The following is a 19606-nucleotide window of genomic DNA, read 5'->3' on the forward strand; positions in this document are numbered from 1 at the left end:
AAAGGGGGTTACAAGTGACTTAAGTGAATAGGGCCATTTTGTAAACCTTAAAATATCACTGTTTCAAAAGTTTGGCTACAAGACTTAATGAGCTTTAACATCAAAAAATCACCTATTAACCTTTTCTGTGTAAGGTTATTTCAAAATTTACTTCACAATGCCATAAACCCTAAAATAACTTTAAAAACGCTGATTTTAAACAGCTTTACAACTCAAATAATACACATATTTTAACAGAACAAGTGCTTTTATAAAATAAGATTCACATTTCTGTTTTTAAATCCTGTAAACATTGGCCTCATTTCCTTCCATTGTAAGTGCCACAGTGTGACCTTGAATTTTGCTTCTTTTCTTTTTTCAATGTAAGAGATGTTGAAATAATTTGTTTTGTGGTAATCAACATTATGCCACAAATGCTGGCGATTGAGTTCTACTTGCACAGACTCCTTTAAGAGGATGCAATGAATAAGAAAATGCAATACTTTTCATCTAACTTTATTTGTTTTTCATTTTACAAATAAATGTGCACATATACAAGATGGATTAGAAAATTTGTACAATTTAATTTCCAACACTGTTACATGCAGACATTATTTCAGGGTAGATCCGGTTATATCAATCCATGAAGGGATGGTGTGCGATGTGTCTGAAGTGCAGCCCAGCTCCAGTAGACTCTGGGCGAGAAGCTCATCATTAACGGATGGGATGGTGGACAACACCAACAGGGTGTCCGTTTCTGGCGGCCGAGGGTTTGGTAGTGCGCAGGTAGAGCGAAGGGCAGCTGCCCCGTTACTCTGCGGATCCTTCTCCGGGCTCGACGCCGGTGGTAGTCCCCATTAGAGAAGTCTTGAAAGTTGGCCGGATGAATAGCCCAGAAATGGCCCTTGCCGTTGTCACTGCGGCCGGCTTTGATGAAGCAGTCGTTTAAAGAGAGATTGTGTCTGACGCTGTTTCTCCAGTTCTTGTCCTGTTTAAAGAGTAGAGAATGTGAATTATGGCTCATATGAAAGTCAAAGATGATACTTGGACCTCTGAGTATGAAAGGTCTATAAACAAAATGGTCAGTGTATAAATTAGTATCAAGAAATTGCGGAGGGATAGTATAATTTAAGAATTACCCGTCACTGAGTACATCACGCGAATCTGACCAAAATTGTGTCGTGCAAATTCACTTGGAGTCGAATCTTTTAGTTTTAACGATAAAAATATGAATGTACGTCTTTGTCAGATCATGGGACTCAAAACTTGGTTTAACAGAGAAAGATCCAATGACTTTGTTAGATATAGTCAAATCAGATCCCGATATTTTGCTGTGGTTTGTGTTTCCTTGTCTTTGTGTAGTATATGTCTTTTAAAGAAGTGCTTTGCCAAATGCAGTTTGTAAACGACAGGATTACGGTTTGTAGACTGCAGAAGTTTTGATTACTTAAAAACTTGGATGTTTAAGTAATTTCAACTTAAATTACATTAAACTGACTTAGAAATGAGTTGAATCTTGTATAACTTATAAAAAAAGTTGAAAATTACATAACTTATTTTTAATGAGTTTAAGCAATGTGAAAACAAATGTCATAACTTATTGATCATATATTTTTGACTTTTCAAGAGATTTGAAGAAAAAATTGCCTAACATTTGCAAACAAACTCTTTGAGGGAGCTTAGTTGCTTTCAAAGGTACCTTGCTTTTGAAGTAAGGATAGTGATCCATGATCCACTGGTAAATATCACACAGCAGGAGTTTCTTTTCTTCTGAATCCAAGATGGCCATGGAAATGAGGGCGATGTAAGACTGCGCTGGCTTCTCATCCGTTCCTTCACTCTTCTCACTCGCCTTCTCATGTTCCTCTTCACAGTCGTTATCTTCGTTTTCCTGGTCCTCCGATTTTTCGCTATCCTGTTCTGAGAGAGTTTTTTGTTCGGTTTCGTCGACTGTGGTTTGTAGACATTCAGATGGAGGGACATTGTGCTCTGGTTCTGCTCTCTCAGTGTTGCGTCCCTTATTGTACAATAGGTAGTCAATGGTGAACTGAAGTCCCAGTTGTTCTCGATTGCTGCGGCATGTGTTGTCCTCCATTTCTGTATTGTTGGATCTCTGTCGCTTAGTGGTTGAAAATTCAATTTTTGGAACCCACTAACATTTTGTCCTGGTTCGACTTTGTGCGTTCTGTCTTTTCAAGAAGCGCAGTTAAAGATTAGTCCCAACAAACAATTAATTCGGTAACAGATGTGACGTCAGTCTCCGAGGCATGCGTAAACCGAGCAAACAGGTAAATACGTTCGTTAAGTTGTGTGTTTGTTCGCTTAGCCACCTGTTCAGACCGAACAACACCACCAGTTACGAATCTTCCTAGAAAGCCTCCTTCTAGATAGACTTCTCTCACAATGACCAGAGAGATAACGCCACTTAATTTAAATGCTCTGCATATTTAACCACGTAATTAGAAGCAAAGTGGGGTACAAGAGAGTTAGAGGCAGGGGGTCCAATTGAGGGGGATTATTTTTTATTAACCCAAGCAAATCTTTGTAATTACGAGAGATTACACAGATTAATGTACACAAATTGTCTCGGGTGGTGGCTGCAGTGGTACAACATGACCTCTGGGTGTGTTTATCCTGTTTGGGTCAAGTCTTTAGGACCAAAACAAAAGCATTCTGTATTTTTGATTACTGTAACTTAAGATTTTTTTTTAAATACATTTTTAAAAATCCGCTTTCATGCTCTAATGTCAATATGAATGTTAAAAATTGTAGTACAGTATCTTTATTTATGATTTTTTGTTGTTGTGTTCAATCAATCAACAGTTAACAGTTGAAGTAGCCTAATATACAGTACAGGTGAAACTCGAAAAATTAGAATATCGTGCAAAAGTTCATTTATTTCAGTAATTCAACTTAAAAGGTGAAACTAATGTATTATATAGACTCATTACATGCAAAGTGAGATATTTCAAGCCTTTATTTGTTATAATTTTGATGATTATGGCTTACAGCTTATGAAAACCTTTTCACAATATTCTAATTTTGACTTTGGGGTTTTCATAAGCTGTAAGCCATAATCATCAAAATTATAACAAATAAAGGCTTGAAATATCTCACTTTGCAACTTTTGCACGATATTCTAATTTTTCGAGTTTCACCTGTATATGCAGTTACTGTGACGCATTTGATGCAACTTTTTAATTTAATTCCAAACATTAAAGTTTCGTTTTAAGAGAGCATTTCCAATAAAATTTCACATTCACATTAATGCTTAGGTAGACACTTTTATCCAAAGTGACTTACACTGCACTAAAAGTATTTTTTCTTTCTTTCATATTTTCGCATGCTTACCCTGGGAATCGAACCCATGACCTTGCCATTGCTAGCACCATTTTCTACTGTTTGAGTTATAGAAATTCTCCAAATAACCTTGTGTACTAACGTAGAAATCATAATTTTCTTTTTTCCATTTGTCATTGTTCTTTTCATTCAGGTCTATTGTAAAGAAAATAATAATAATAATACTTTAAATAATACTTTTCTTAAAAAATAAATTAAAATTGATTTTCAAATGGATAAAAAAAATACTTTAAATGAAATCTGGTGTAAGCATAAAATACATTTTAAAATATAAAATAATGTAAAAGTGTCTACTAAATAAATCTAATATAATAAATTAAACATAAAATATATTATAAAGGACCTACTGAATGAACAAATGTAAATATTGTTTAAAATAGAATGCATTATGTCAAGTAAAGTCAGCTTTTATGGTCATTCAACCAAGTGTGGCTCTTATAGGCCCTGGTGCTTATTTTACAAACTATTTTGAGATTTAAGACTCACAGTCCACAGGACATTACATAACAGTGCAGCACATACCAAAAGTGAGATGGGATTGTGAAGTATCTCATTATTGGTTTCAGTTTATGTATAAATAAAATACTATCTCTATTTTTCTGTTTGGCTTTGACATTTATATTTGTTTTATTTAATCTAATAAAAAGTGTTGAACTGGGTCAACATCTGAACCAAGATTCTTATTTTGCATAATAAAACTTGGCCAAAAAAATTGTTTTGCCTGAAGTCATTTTACCAGAGGTCTATATGTGAACAAGCATGTTGTATTGGTTTCAGATTATCCAAATGAGTGCCCTAAAAGACTTTGTCAATTAGTTCATTATAGGTCTTATGAAGGTAGTGATTGGATTACATGTGAAACTGTGTTCCTGTTAAAGCCTCTGTTAGTGTGGTTGTTTGTCTGTTGTTGACCTGACACTGGAGTGGACAATGATATTACTGGGACGTGAGTGAGTGATGTCTTCACTCAAAAGGTAGGAGAGTTGGAGCATTTGAACATGTGGACTACAGCATATCACTATGACTCGTGTGCATATTTGACTTAAAATAACTACTCTCTCTCTCTCTCCTCTCTCTCTCTCTCTCTCTCTCTCTCTCTCTCTCTCTCTCTCTCTCTCTCTCTCTCTCTCTCTCTCTCTCTCTCTCTCTCTCTCTCTCTCTCTCTCTCTCTCTCTCTCTCTCTCTCTCTCTCTCTCTCACACACACACACACACACACACTCTTCCATGAGCTATAATATGCAGTCCTGTAATGTCAGTCTCTTACAGATAAAAAAAGGAAAATAAAAAATTCAAAGAACTGCACAAGTGATCGGCCTTTTCTGCTTTTAATGTGACAATTCCAACTCACAAAGTTCTGTTGATAATGCCAAGGTTCTAGAAAACAAATTGAACTTTTCTATTCACATGCAACCATTTAACAGAACAGTTATTATAATTTAGTTAAAATAAATTTGACTGAAAATAATATAATTACGGATTGCTAGATGCCTGAATGCCACAAAAAGAAACTTTTAACAGATCTTCACCTCTAATATCCCCCCTAAAGTACATTCTGAAGTCCTTCTCATGGGAAGTGACTTAACATGGATTTTGTGGGAGAAAGGTGGAATAGAATCACTGTCAGCTTTGCAGATCAATGTCTTAAATAAATAACCCGGGGGTGACTTTTGCAACTGGTTCATTAATTGAGCCAAACCTGATTTTATTTCATGGTTTCCTGACTTGTGGTTCCGCAAATTGACTGTGAATGTCACCCTAAATTAGTTTTATTTATTTATTTCACGCACGTTCTTGAAGTTCTTTAAAACCACTCATTTAAGGAGACAACTTTTAAAAGAGGCAAATCATTGACAGCAGCGCCATCCTCTGCTAGGGCAGAGGATTACCATACAACTAACACGAGTTCACTAACAATACAATTTCCGTCATCTTTTTATTCACCTTTATGTTGAGTAAAACCCGACTTTTTTTCCTCAGTAAAACACAAAAAGAGTTATAGACAGTCTCAGTCACGATTTATTTTCCTTGTATGTTTTCAGTACAATGAAAGTGAAAGGTTAATGAGGCTGTAATTCTGCCTAACAACTTTATTTTTTTTTTGTTCTACAGAATACGGGTTTGGAGTAGGCCTATCGTTAAGTTGAATAAGTAAGGCCTTTTTTTTTCAAAATAGTATACTATATGACTTGATAGGTATTCTTGTTCTAATAATAAGTATGTATATTTTATTTAGTTTTCGTTTTTGACGTGTGTAAGGAGCAATGTAGGCCTACCTGTTTTTTCTAGTTCTGCTTATCACGCATAATATTTACCTCAGCAAAATTGTTCTCAAACATTCTATGCTTCCCCTCCCCCACCACATACAATAAAGAGAACCACGGGATGGAGTTTCCTGAGGATTCTGGATCCAGTCTCGTGTGGATTTTCCAGACTAGTCTACCCAATTGTCATCAATGAGCAAGTATGCTTGTTGTATTATATTCCACAATACATTGTAAACGCGATGCGCTTGTGGATATATTTATGAGTAGTTTTAGTGTGCTTCTTTAGTCATTTTATGGCTGAAATTACACAAAGCATTCAGTCCTCAATATCACGGCTTTTTGAAACTCATGAAATGGATTTTTCCATGCGGAATGGATCGGATGGAGCCATGCGCTCCTCTTCCACTTGTCGATGGAAACCCACCTCTCACATCACATCTGAATGCAAAATGCAATGTGCTTTCGCTCTAACACCAGACTATTAAAGTGGGCAAATCAGACAGTGAAGTTCAGGCAACGGTGGGTAGGTTTACAAGCACCAGAGGCCTATCAGAAAGGGTAGACCTTGCTTCAAGTTTTCTTTTTTTGACTACACTGTCCCTTTTAAAGCTCGCCGTCACGCCTCTTCACAAACGACCCCGCCTACTTATGTACAGTCCGCCGTGCTGATTGGACACCAGCGACGGTCATCGAACGCCTTCTCGGCTTCTCATTGGCCAGCTGCTGCCTTTCGCTTCAGGCTCTCGCGGGGCTGCTGTGCGAAGATGGCGGCCGAACTGGTTGAAGCGATGGTGAGTAGATGAGATTTGTAAAAAACAGTGTCAGTAAAATGAGCCATTTGAGTCAAAGGCGGTGCCTGTTAAAACAACTTTAGTTTAATTTCATAATATGTTTTTTTTCGCTACACAGGACAAGTGGCAGTCTGTAAAGTGCTTTGGCAATTTGTATGTGTGTAATGTGAATGGTTGTGTCTTAAAACCCAGTAAGCTGTCTATGTAGGCGGCATATTTGGCTCGTTTTAACGTTCGAATCGAATTTTTGAACGTTCTGAATGTTCATTTGATTCCCAAAAAGCAGTCTGGGTAGACAGTTCACCAGGCTTTTAGACACAGCTAGTGTTCCTGTGTGCGCGCGCGGGGGCGCGCTGCCTGTGGAAATGAATTAGTCTGCACAATACATAACAAAACAGTCCCTAGCTTTTCTTAGTTCAAATAAATACGGCCATGTAGTTTTAAAAAGCGACAAAGGTGGATATTAGTTTGCAACTACTTTGCAGTGGTGCTTATTAATGTATGGGTATATAGTCACATGCACAATTGATGCATGTGGCTAGCTTGACAAGATGTATGTATCATTTTCGTTTGTGCAGTATCTCTTTACTACTGTATATCAGCAGATATTCGCATCCTTGCCGATATTCATTACTACATGATGATTACAAATATGCTCATTGTTTTACCTGTTTTTCAGAGTTGAGTTGTGTGTAATGTTTATATGGAGTGTCATCGGCCTGCACGGGTTCAGTCATGGTAGACTAGAGATCGAGGCCATTTAGAAGCTTATGGAATGTTTTCGTAATGAATTGAAAAAGTAAAAAAAATGTTCATGTTCTATAAACAACTTTATAAAAAGTCATGTAAAGTTTTAGCAAATATTACATTTTAGTAGATGCTTTAATCTAAAGCAACTTTAACAACTTTGACCTGAGCTTGCATGTCTTTAGGCCCGTTCACAACAAAATTAATATTGGTGCGGAAATTCGGTGCGATAAACAGTTGTTAACTTTATAAAGTTGACATCCTGTCAAAGTGTCAATGCAATGTTTTTTGTTGTTTTTTTACAGAGAGGTGTTCTAGTCTTTTTTTTTTCTTTATTATAATGCGAAGAGAACTGGCCAACCAATAAGATTCAAGCTTTTGGTCACATGCCCAGAGCTGCTGCTGTTACATAAAACAAAGTTACTCAGCACTGCTTATTGTACAGCGGGGTAACCACTGTATTTCTATTTTTTTCTAACGCCACCTAGTGTCAGAGATTGGATTTGCATGCTCATTCAGCCTGTCTGCCACAGACAAATCGTATGCAAAAATCGGACCGAACAATCAAGCTTGGTGTGAGACAGGCCTTCACTCAAGGGCATTGTTCTCTTTTGGGAATTGAACCCACAACCTTTACAATAGATATTGAACTATATGCTGCACACCTCACTAACAACAGTGTTTTTTTGTTTTATCCTTTTTCATTCTCGGCAGAACATGGTGAAGAGTTTCCGGGTGTCTGATCTGCAGACACTGCTGGCCTCCATGGGCCGCAGTAAAAGCGGTTTGAAGCAGGATTTAGTGGGAAGAGCTCTTCGGCTTGTGCAAACCGAGTACAGTCCAGAGCTGCTAAAGAACGTCCGACAGCTCTACGAAACGCGCTTCCCCAAAGCCTCGGCCTGGCTGGCTGCCCGACGCCCAGAATCGGTGCCCGTAACCTACCCTGCCCTCAACACCTCGCCCAGAGTTACGGCCCAGGGAACAGACTACCTCAACGGCATCCCCAAACCGGTGCCGCCTCCTCCGGCCGAAGTCAAACTGGTGCCCCTGCCATTCTACCACAACCTAGAAACGCTGCTTCCGCCGACAGAACTAAGTGAGTGCCATTATCATGAATAAATAATAGGCCAATTTTAAGAGGTGTGCCTAGCCGATGATGAAGTCATCCAGCGAGATAATTCTGAGTTTGTCACTCTTTGCAGTCGCTCAGAACAGTGAGAAGCTGCAAGAGAGTCAATGTGTTTTTGAATTAACAACAAGCCAAGTGGAACAGATCCGGAACTCCAGGTAAGAAGTGCAGTCAAACTGGTGGCTTTATTTAGCAATCAACCGATGACCAATAACAATGATGTTATTTAGGATATTAGGGTATATATGTAATGGAATTTAATGATAGAAAATGAGTGTGGATTATTAGTGTGCAGAGCAGATTGTCACATTGTTCACAAGTTTAAACCCATCTTCCCTGCATGTTTTTTTATTTATTATTTTTGCTACATTTATATACAGTTATTCCTGGCTTAACAATAAGGATAAATTGTATTTTTAGTGTGCCAGAATAATATTTATATTTGTCTTTAAATTCTGTACAAGAAAAAAATGTCTAGTTTTTTTTAATTTGCAGTAACAAATGGAAATCGTACAGATATAAATTGATAACATAGTAAATAACATTACTTTTTTATTGCATTTTATTTTATACTCTCTGGTACTCATAAGAGTGTTTTTTATTTTATTTTTTTATTTTACAGTTTAAACAGACACAATTTCACCAATTTTCCCCAAAGAATATTACAAAATGACAAGCAATATTGTGGAAATTAAACACCCATTTACTATGTAATATTATGTATTATACATTATTCAGTGGTGATAATTATTGATTAATGTTGATAATCTCAAAATGGCCATAATCAGCCAATGAGTCTACATGGCTGATGCATTTTCTTGTTTACTCAAAATACAAAAGAATATTAAATATCTTTAATTGTATTTACTCATAAAAAATCTTTGTGCCTGCACATGCACAGTGAACTTCGCCCAGGGATGAAATCAGTTCAGGTGGTTCTCAGGTATGTCATTCAGCTACATCTTGTTGGTTGGTCAAGTTTTGGTCATTTTCTGCATGCTGACATGCCCTTTTCTTCTCCTAGAATCTGCTACACAGACTCAATCGGTGTTCAGGAGGACCAGTATCCTCCCAATATTGCTGTGAAAGTAAACCAGTCCTATTGTCATGTACCGGTAAGTGTTGTGAGAGCAGGGAAGATGATCGCAAATCTAAACCACTGTTTATAAATAACGTTTTTGTGTGTTATTTTTGTTTCTTAGAATGCTGTAAATCTTGTTGCTGTAAATTACATTTTATTTATTTATTTTTGTTCAGGGTTACTATCCCTCCAATAAACCGGGTGTTGAGCCGCGTCGGCCCTGTCGACCCGTCAACATCACGCCCTGGTTACACCTCTCCACAGCCACTAACAGAGTCACCATCACGTGGGGCAACTTTGGAAAGGTACAGGGACTTGATACAAAGAGCTGTTTTCTTATATCCATATTTGTGAATGAACATGTTAGATGAAGGTTGCTTGGTTTAGGCACAGTTGAGTGTGTTGTTGCTAACCGCTATGTTTTGGATGCAGCGGTACTCTGTGGCAGTGTATCTGGTGAGGGTGTTCACATCTGGAGAGCTCTTCAACCAGCTGAAACATTGCTCAGTTGAGAGTCCCGATCGTTGTCGCGAACGCAGTAAGTTTCGTTGCCCTGACCAAACATATTGCATCATGATCAGAGGTTACACTTGAAACCCTAGCATGAAATAAGTTTTAAAAAGCAAATGTTTTGAAATCAAACCGTATTGTACTTGACTATTGCAACTTTGAACTGTTGCACCTTTTAGATTTTTGGGATTTTTTTCCCCTTGTTTTGAAGTATTGTACCTTTTAAATAAATTTTTTTTTTAACATGTATCATCAGACTTATGATAATTAATCTCAACAAAAAAGTTTTCATTGCATTTATAACCTTTATTGATTTTTGGTCAGTAATATATATTTTTTAAAGATATATATATACTATTATTCAGCAAGTGCATTAAAGACTTTTTTTATGTTACAAAAGAATTCTATTTCAAATAAATTCTGTTCTTTTGAACTTTCTATTCATCAAATAACAATAAAAAAATGTATCACGGTTTCCACAAAAATACTTAACAGTTAAACTGTCTTCAACATTGATAATAATAAATGTGTTTTTATGTAACAGCAAATCAGAACATTAGAATGATTTCTGAAGGATTATGTGACACTGAAGACTTGGAGTAATGATGCTGAAAATTCACCTTTGATCACAGGAATAAATTACATTTAAAAATATATTCAAATAAGACTTATTTTAAATTGAAATAATATTTCAGAATATGACAGTTTTTACTGTATTTTTGATAAAAACAAATGCAGCCTAGTGTATTTATCCTTCCTTTTTATTTTTTTCAAAAATGTTTTTAAATTTGTGTTTATATATACACACACACACGGCATCAATATTTTATTGAAACTGTTTGGATTGTACACAGTTCAGGACAAGCTGCGCTTTGATCCTGAGAGTGAGATCGCCACTACGGGACTGCGAGTGTCCCTAATCTGCCCTGTAAGTGTCCTGTTTATGTCTTTTTATGTGCAATCTGTGTGCCAATGTTAGTAGATCTAATAAGTGTCTTTTTAACGCAGCTGGTGAAGATGAGACTTGGAGTGCCATGTCGAGTGCTCACCTGCGCCCACCTGCAGTGTTTCGACGCTGTTTTCTTCCTGCAAATGAATGAAAAGAAACCCACATGGACCTGCCCTGTATGCGACAAACCTGCTCCATTTGAGCTTCTGACTATTGACGGGTAATCACACTTAATGCAACTCCTTGTTTCTGGCTGGTTCTGGCGGTAAAACTCACCTTGTGACCCGTTTCAGGTTGCTGTCTGAGATCCTTAAAGAGACGCCAGAGGATGTGGAGGAGATTGAGTATTTGACTGACGGCTCATGGAGGCCAATCAGGGACGACAAAGAGAAGGATAGAGACCGGGAAAACAGTCGCTCGCCCGACTATCCGGTGGTAGATATATGTAAGAAAGTTTTCTGTCTTCTGAAATGCCATTTACAATGGACCTTTTTCTAATTTCCGGGGTTCTCAGAAATGGAAGTCATAGTTGGGTACACTTCTATAGTGGTCAACAAATATAGTTTTTGCATTCCTATTTGCTCCAATAGCAAAAAAAAACAAAAAAAACATGGTAGCTGACCAATGACTTTACAAAAAAGGAAGAAAATAGAGATTTGATTATGTTGGTCAGAAGATATATACATATGCATATATATATATATATATATATACACACACAGGGCTTGACATTAACTTTTGGTTTTCCAAAGTTACTAGCCACTCAGCATTTTCACTGGCCACAATTTTGACATCGATACCATGGGGAAAAACTTGTATATATACATACACTCACCGGCCACTTTATTAGGTACCCCATGCCAGAGATGCTCACAAGTCTCTGAGCTAGAGTCCAAGTCTCAAGTCTCTGAGCTAGAGTCCAAGTCAAGTCTCAAGTCTTTGAGCTAGAGTCCAAGTCAAGTCTCAAGTCTCTGAACTAGAGTCCAAGTCAAGTCTCAAGTCTCTTGTGGTTATAAGTGTTGCATCACGTACAGCGACCCATCCAGGTTGCTTAGAACACTGCATAGCTTTATATAAGGAATTCAAAGCATGTAATATGTTAGGTTACACTTTATTTCGATATTCCACTTTAGACATTAACCATGTACATTTTCAACTACATGTCAACTAACTCTCATTAGAGTATTAGTAGACTGTCAGGTTATGATGTGGGTTCGGGTTTGGAGAACAAGTTGACTTGTAGTTGCCAAGTTACTTATAGTCAGTAGAATATCTGTTGGGGAACCAACAAAATAAGATATTATAATATATAATTAGCAGATATTAAGCCTACTAATACTCTAATGAGAGTTAGTTGACATGCAGCTGCAAAGTTACTTATAGTTAGTAGAATGTATAAAGTGGACTATCAAAATAAAGTGGTACCATGTTATTATGACTCCTTTATCTATTAGCATACAGTATCAGCTTTGATTTTGGTATATAATCAGTGTAAACAGGCTATTACAACATGACAAAAACACCAAGAATGCTTTACTTTTAGTTAATTTCTTTATTTTGCCTTGTAGCTTGAACATACCAAGACATAAGACCAAATATAGAAAATGATATAACTCACAACACTAAAATTGACACACTCCTATTTAGTGCAAAACATCAGTGTAGCTAAATGCAAATAAACTATTGCATCCAAATGAAATTTTTAACACTACAGTGCATTTCCAAAACATTCAAATGCTCAAAATCTTTAGTGTAAATGTGAAGCAACTGACCAACTTTTGGCATGTAACTTGTTAAGAACAAAATGTTTAGAAATAAAAAAATCCAAAGGGTGAGAACAGACTGGTTAACCTTCTCTTCTCTTAACACACTAGGTATGGGCCACAAAACATTTCTGGCTTCTTCTGGCTGCACTGGCTATGCAACTAATCATAGCTTATATACTGTAAGTCAACACATCCCAGACTCTCAAACCAGTGTAACGTTATAACTAAATGAAACAGTAACGTTACATGATCAACAATAAACCTGTTTGTAGACAACGGGCAGCCAGCGGCACGTAAATGATTAACGTTACGTTAATCGACCACCACAAGTTTGGCAATTAAACAAACGCTCATTCATATTTCATAAGGAAGACAATCGGAGTTAACCTCCCGTAACGTTAGGTAGCTAAAGCAATAAGCAAGCTAACGGTAGATGGTCAATGCTGAGCTAAACATGTTTACTCACCTATCAGGGTGCGTTTTCAGATGCCTGATAAAATTAGATGTAGTTGAGCCAGAATCTTTTATTCTGATACTGCATATTTTGCATTGAGCGCTTCTTTTGAGCGCGTCTTGTTTGAAGTTTTTGAACCCAAAGCTAACGATGAATGGCTCAGCAGCGGCCGTTGCAGTCAAACTTTTTGTTTGTTATCCTCTCATGTGTGGTCGCGCGCGCGCTGCCAGCAATAGGCCACGTAGTACGTGGTTACGTAGGCAGGTTATAGGTAACGGAGGGAGGGGGATAACAGCGAGCTCATCAGACGTTTCCTAAAAATAAACATTGTTCACGAGTCCCGCAGCTCGAGTCCGAGTCGAGTCTGAAGTCTTTCGAGGACGAGTCTCAAGTCGAGTCTGAAGTAACTGTGTGTGGGACTTAAGTCGCACTCGAGTCCGAGTCTCAAACTCGAGTCCCCATCTCTGCCCCATGCTAGTAACGGGTTGGACCCCCTTTTGCCTTCAGAACTGCCTCAATTCTTCGTGGCATAGATTCAACAAGGTGCTGGAAGCATTCCTCAGGGAGTTTGGTCCATATTGACATGATGGCATCACACAGTTGCCGCAGATTTGTCGGCTGCACATCCATGATGCGAATCTCCCGTTCCACTACATCCCAAAGATGCTCTATTGGGTTGAGATCTGGTGACTGTGGAGGCCATTTTAGTACAGTGAACTCATTGTCATGTTCAAGAAACCAATTTGAAATGATTAGAGCTTTGTGACATGGTGGAAGTAGCCATCAGAGGATGGGTACATGGTGGCCATAAAGGGATGGACATGGTCAGAAACAATGCTCAGGTAGGCCGTGGCATTTAAACGATGCCCAATTGGCACTAAGGGGCCTAAAGTGTGCCAGGAAAACATCCCCCACACCATTACACCACCACCACCAGCCTGCACAGTGGTAACAAGGCATGATGGTTCCATGTTCTCATTCTGTTTACGCCAAATTCTGACTCTAACATCTGAATGTCTCAACAGAAATCGAGACTCATCAGACCAGGCAACATTTTTCCAGTCTTCAACTGTTCAATTTTGGTGAGCTCTTGCAAATTGTAGCCTCTTTTTCCTATTTGTAGTGGAGATGAGTGGTACCCGGTGGAGTCTTCTGCTGTTGTAGCCCATCCGCCTCAAGGTTGTGCGTGTTGTGGCTTCACAAATGCTTTGCTGCATACCTCGGTTGTAACGAGTGGTTATTTCAGTCACTGTTGCCCTTCTATCAGCTCGAACCAGTCTGGCCATTCTCCTCTGACCTCTGGCATCAACAAGGCATTTCCGCCCACAGAACTGCCGCTCACTGGATGTTTTTTCTTTTTCGGACCATTCTCTGTAAACCCTAGAGATGGTTGTGCGTGAAAATCCCAGTAGATTAGCAGTTTCTGAAATACTCAGACCAGCCCTTCTGGCACCAACAATCATGCCACGTTCAAAGTCACTCAAATCACCTTTCTTCCCCATACTGATGCTCGGTTTGAACTGCAGGAGATTGTCTTGACCATGTCTACATGCCTAAATGCACTGAGTTGCCGCCATGTGATTGGCTGCTTAGAAATTAAGTTTTAACGAGCAGTTGGACAGGTGTACCTAATAAAGTGGCCGGTGAGTGTATATTTGTGATATTATCTCATAATTTGGCAGATATTAAAAGATATTAGGCTGGTGTCACTTTAAGACCTGACGCATGGATCCATTATACTGTTGCACATGCGTTTTCTTTCTCAACATATCTGACTGCATTTACGTGAATACTCGCCATGACCTGCATTTTGACATTATTTTGTGTGTATTTGTCTGTTTAAGCACTGAGAGGCGTCTTCATGTCCGCGCACTTTAGGTGTGAGCACAAAATTAAATTATGCGCAATTCCACGGCAAAATTAAAGCCTTGTAACACCAACAATATTCATCCGGAGCAAATGAACCAAGTGTGTGAGGGGAGGCGGGTTTGTGTGTTAACTTGCTGTCAGAGAGATGAGAGAGTGAGAAAGGACAGCTGGTCTCGTGCATTCTATGGAAAATGAGTTTTAGATATTTCGGTATTGAAAAATCTATATTTTTTGACAACACTACATTGCACTTATTTTATCATTTCAGATGCCATTTTAAAAGACTACAATTGAAAAATGCATATTATATATAAAATTCAACCCGCCAAAGTGGCTAGTAGGAGTGACTGCTTTACACGCCACTGCTGAAATAAACCCGCATTTGGTGGGTTGGTGGGTGTTAATGTCAAGCATTGTGTATTTAGAGATGAGTTAATATTACATATGGTTTCTTTGCATTTATTTTGGGCTTACAGTTTACAGGGCTAGGGTACTTAACTGTGTGTGTGGATGACCGTATTTGTCTGCCACCACCGAAGACCGTTTTTGACCCTGAAAAACCCTGAATAGAAACATCCATGCAACACCCTTAAAGTCCCCCTGTGGTAAAAAATCAAGCTTTTAATGTTGTTTATATGTCTATGTGGGGTTTTTAATATTCTTTAAGACAAACCATGTGCAAAGTCATAAGTCAACGTCATTGCTGAGTATTTTCTCCTTAAAACTGCTGTGAGCCAAAGACAGTCTCAAAAACGCGGCTTGAAATCGCTGGTGTTTCTGATGTCACAAACTACCTTGTAACAAATCAGGTCAACGTGTGAATGTGATCGTCAACGAGTGGATCTCTGAGCTGGTGTGAGTGGAGACGGGGCTAATTAGCATATTTATAGAACCACGTATACTAAATGAGGCAAGGGTGTAGAGTTACATTTAAGCTATTTATAAAGGCATGAAGAATTTTCAGATGAGTTTTAAGGGATACAATTATTGACTACAGGGGGACATTAACTAGTTTTCTGTAATTAAATGTTGAAAGAATATAACAACGTGTTGTAAATGTAAAAATGCTAGAATTATGATGTTAATAACTGCACATCAGTCTGTGAAAACGGTCCATACATTTAACTTGCGTAATATGGTGCATTTTTGAGCAAAGCTAAATATCTAACGGGACTTAACTCTCGTCTAAGGTGTTCCTGAGGCGAACGGCCACTCTCCAGCACATAGCAGCACAAACCAGTCCGGGAAGTCTGGATCGGGAGGCGCGTCGGCAGGAACCGGCGGCACCAGTGCCGGGTCGGGAGGCGGAGCCGTGGTGGACCTGACTCTGGACGACTCGTCGGAGGAAGAAGGAGGGGGTGGGGCCGAGGACAGCGAGGACACGGACGACAGCCAGGACAGCCCCGCCCCCAAACGAGGCAGATACGATTATGACAAAGACCTGGTCACCGCATACTGAGACCGGCAGGACTCTTAGACTTGTTGGGGGGGAGGGGGGTGTAGATGGGATCTGAGCCTTGGAAATTCAAGAAACGTGTCCCTGTATCCTCTCCCGAATGCATACACACTCATGCACGCACACAGACACGCAAACTCATGCGCTGCAGACTTCTGGAGCAGTCGGGCGTCGTGTTGACAACTCGTTGATGCCCCGTAAAGCCATTCCCAGTCATTCACTGCATCCTAATATCGATTCTCCCTTTAAAGACCATGGAAGAGTAACACCACCTTCAATTCTGCTCTATTGTCCTCGATTTCCTCTCCACTTTGTGTTCTGACAGGTTTAAACATCCTGGGAAATTTAAGATCTTGCCTGTTTTAGGCTTTCAAAATTTGAGAAAAGCCACCGTATCTCAAAAAAGTTCATTCCTTTGGTCGAGATCATACAACCATTTGCAATCTATTCAGAGGTGTTTTCTGTTAGTCCTCCACATAAGATGTTTATATATTAGCTGTTCGTTTCAATGTGATTTGGAGACATTACTGACGAATTTCCTCAAATTTCTCTCATTTTTGCTTTTAATTTGTCCACAGAAGTTGACAACCTACCTCAGTCTAACAGCGGGCTTGACCAGAGGGTTATTGAAAGGGTGTTGAATGAATTTTTTTTTCTTCTAGTTTTGTTTTCAATCCCTTTTGTTTTTCTTGTACAGCAACACTGGAGAGGCATCAAGCATTAATTATTATTTTGTGCTTGCCCATTTAGGCATCATATTAAAAATGATTCTGACTCTAGCAACGAGTTTCCGGTCAAGTCTGTCAGTCAACTAGCGTGAACTAAACTGAATGCGGTGCGCAAATCGACACTTCATTCAGAGGGAATGAAGGTTTGACATCAACTGTCCTTTTGAGATGCTAGTCAGCGAGTAAATATTGTATGATATCTAATGAAATAATGACAATGTATTATTTCTGATCATTTAATAGAAAATTGCAGATCTTAATGTCATTTATTGCTTTCTTTCAGTTGTTTTGGTCCGCACAAGGCTGCTAATGTCACGACTTGAGAGAAATTCTACACAGGAAAGGCAGACAGATAAATCAGGTTGAGGAGACGACAACATGTTGTTTTCTTTTTCTTCTAGACATGACTGTAGTATATAGGTTTATCTAGCAGGGGAGCAGTTGTTATTGGCATGATACCTTAAATTTATTTTAAAACCTGATCTTGTCAGTTCACTCCACTTTACAGTTTTCCCTTTTTTTTCTTTCTTTTAAACTAATGGCTGATTTGTTTGAGCCCATCGTATGGAGGTTGTGTTTGTGTTCATTTCAACCGGCTGTGGAGGTGTTAAAATTTGCGTAGCGTTTTGTGGACTTGGAGACATGCGCGGTTCTTAAATATTCCTTAATTTGTTGTCAGAATGAGTATTTATTGATTTAACAGTTTTTGCTTCTTTTCTTTTATTTGAATTGCGTTTGTGCATTTTGAGACATTTCGCAGCGATTTCACAAGTTTCCAGCATGTTGCTTTGTGATGGTAGATAACGCTGTGTCCTCTCACGGCCTGCTGGTGTATGCGCAATTTCAGCCACTTGCGCAACATAAGGGCGCTTAGTCTGGACGATACAGACTTGACCTAAACCTCGAAAGAAAGAGAACTTGCGCTAAACAACCAAACAAATGGCACATCCAGGCGGCTGATCTGTTGAGGAGGACTCAGGGATGACGTGTTGTCTTTACATTTTCTTCTCAGTCAAACTTGACTCTCGAACCAGGTTCCAGCATTACCTTCAGGTCATGTAAAGCAGTCAGATCTCTGATCTGGAAATTCAGATGTACTTTCATTACATATACGAATATTGATAAATAGCTAAAGGACTTTTTTTTCCCCTTGTCCTCCAAGATTCCAGAGAAAATCACTGCACTAAGCTCACTAGTAGCAACTTTTAAAGGTTTTTGTTTCCAACTAATCCTGAATTCTGACTTGAATACTCAGTACTGTATCCTATCTGTTCTTGGGAAGGTCTCAACAGAAGAATATCGCCAGGAAGGGTCAAATTGCTTGTAATTTTAGGTTCGCCTTTGAGTCGACATGGTCTTCCGTCATCTTTTCATGATACGCCCAACTTTTTCGCCTTTTATTTTGATTTTTTTTTTTTTTTTTTTTTTTTTAAAGAATAGTCAGTGCTGCAGTTGACAGTTTCACATAATAAGAGCGTAATGTAGTATGTTCCCCTGAATCTGACCACACTTTTAAGGTAAGGAACCTCTTGAATAGACTTCCATTTTTAGATAACTAGATCAATCTATTAGAGAAATGTGGATAAATGTACATTTGCTTATAATTAAGAGATAAATGGATGGTGGTTGATGACAAAATATATTTCCAGCTCAGAGGTGAAGACGTCCTCTGTGTAGCCAGGTGAGGTTGAAATGTTTTTTTTTGGGAATGGAGGCATCCCCTCTTGTTACAGTGCTTAAGACAGCATGGGCAGTGGCTTGCAGTTCTTGATGTAACAGATTTGTTTGTGTCTTTTTATATGTTCATATTAAAAGCCAATAAAAAACAATAATATTTTATCAAGTTTTGAATTGCGTCCAGTTGCTCCAGTGGGCGGGCACAAGTACTTTGTTATTGGCTACTCTAAACACTTCAGGAAAATGTAAATCAGTGATGACCTCTACGATGTTCTCAACGTGGGATTTGACGAGCGAATCAGTTGTCCCTGTCTGAACTGAAATCAAACTGTAAAAGCTCTAACACCTGTCAGTTATGTGTGCAATTAATTAAACTGATTTAAAATAAATCTAGATTTTGTCTTTCCAGTGATTTTTAAATCTTGGATTTAACTCCGTTGATTGCTTAAATAAAATATTTAACTATTCATTAAAAAGCACAATAATACAGTTTCTTCCAGAATAACAGTTTGTTTGATGACTTTGATACCACACTAGTGTACTTGCATGACACGAAACACTGAAAGATTGAAAAGAATTCTTATGCTGCCTATTCCATATGAATTTGATATTTTACTGTAGTGATTATGGTATGTTGTTAAGTTATTTGTCAATTGGTTTATACAGGGTTTACAGACCAAGCTCAGACTGCAGAAAATGAATAGTACACTGTAAAAAAAAAGAAAAAGAAAAAAAGGGGGGGGAATCTTAGTTGAATCTTGCATAACTTATAAAAAAAGTTGAAAATTGCTAAAATTATTTTGAAGAGTTAAAGAAATGTAAAAACATAGGTTGTCATAGCTTT

At 38.4% G+C, this 19606-nt stretch overlaps 2 protein-coding genes across 2 annotated transcripts; one reads left to right on the top strand and one right to left on the bottom strand.

The window, feature by feature from the left end:
• Window positions 1-498: 498 nt before the first annotated feature.
• On the bottom strand, window positions 499-2386 carry foxq2 (forkhead box Q2). Its single transcript, XM_056256331.1, has 2 exons — window positions 1679-2386; window positions 499-967 (listed from the first exon to the last, which is right to left on the bottom strand). Exons 1-2 carry the CDS (start codon window positions 2072-2074, stop codon window positions 611-613), a joined length of 753 nt encoding a protein of 250 aa, XP_056112306.1. The 5' UTR covers window positions 2075-2386; the 3' UTR covers window positions 499-610.
• A 3900-nt stretch (window positions 2387-6286) lies between these two features.
• pias4a (protein inhibitor of activated STAT, 4a) lies at window positions 6287-18498 on the top strand. The gene is made up of 12 exons (XM_056256385.1): window positions 6287-6396; window positions 7858-8239; window positions 8346-8430; window positions 9174-9215; window positions 9297-9387; window positions 9530-9658; window positions 9786-9891; window positions 10718-10791; window positions 10872-11032; window positions 11106-11257; window positions 16092-17592; window positions 17642-18498. Exons 1-11 carry the CDS (start codon window positions 6370-6372, stop codon window positions 16358-16360), a joined length of 1518 nt encoding a protein of 505 aa, XP_056112360.1. The 5' UTR covers window positions 6287-6369; the 3' UTR covers window positions 16361-17592; window positions 17642-18498.
• Window positions 18499-19606: the final 1108 nt, after the last annotated feature.

Source organism: Rhinichthys klamathensis, unplaced genomic scaffold (assembly GCF_029890125.1).
Source record: "Rhinichthys klamathensis goyatoka isolate OS25496 unplaced genomic scaffold, OSU_Roscu_1.1 h1tg000127l_1, whole genome shotgun sequence".
Classification (NCBI taxonomy): domain Eukaryota; kingdom Metazoa; phylum Chordata; class Actinopteri; order Cypriniformes; family Leuciscidae; genus Rhinichthys; species Rhinichthys klamathensis.

Excerpts from the sequence above, each read along its gene's own strand:
- foxq2 (XM_056256331.1), bottom strand. The coding sequence starts at position 2,074 with ATGGAGGACAACACATGCCGCAGCAATCGAGAACAACTGGGACTTCAG. Across the intron at positions 968-1,678 it reads ATCCTTACTTCAAAAGCAAG|GACAAGAACTGGAGAAACAG; the intron begins GTACCTTTGAAA and ends CTCTTTAAACAG.
- pias4a (XM_056256385.1), top strand. The coding sequence starts at position 6,370 with ATGGCGGCCGAACTGGTTGAAGCGATG. Across the intron at positions 9,216-9,296 it reads TCAGTTCAGGTGGTTCTCAG|AATCTGCTACACAGACTCAA; the intron begins GTATGTCATTCA and ends TTCTTCTCCTAG. Across the intron at positions 9,388-9,529 it reads AGTCCTATTGTCATGTACCG|GGTTACTATCCCTCCAATAA; the intron begins GTAAGTGTTGTG and ends ATTTTTGTTCAG.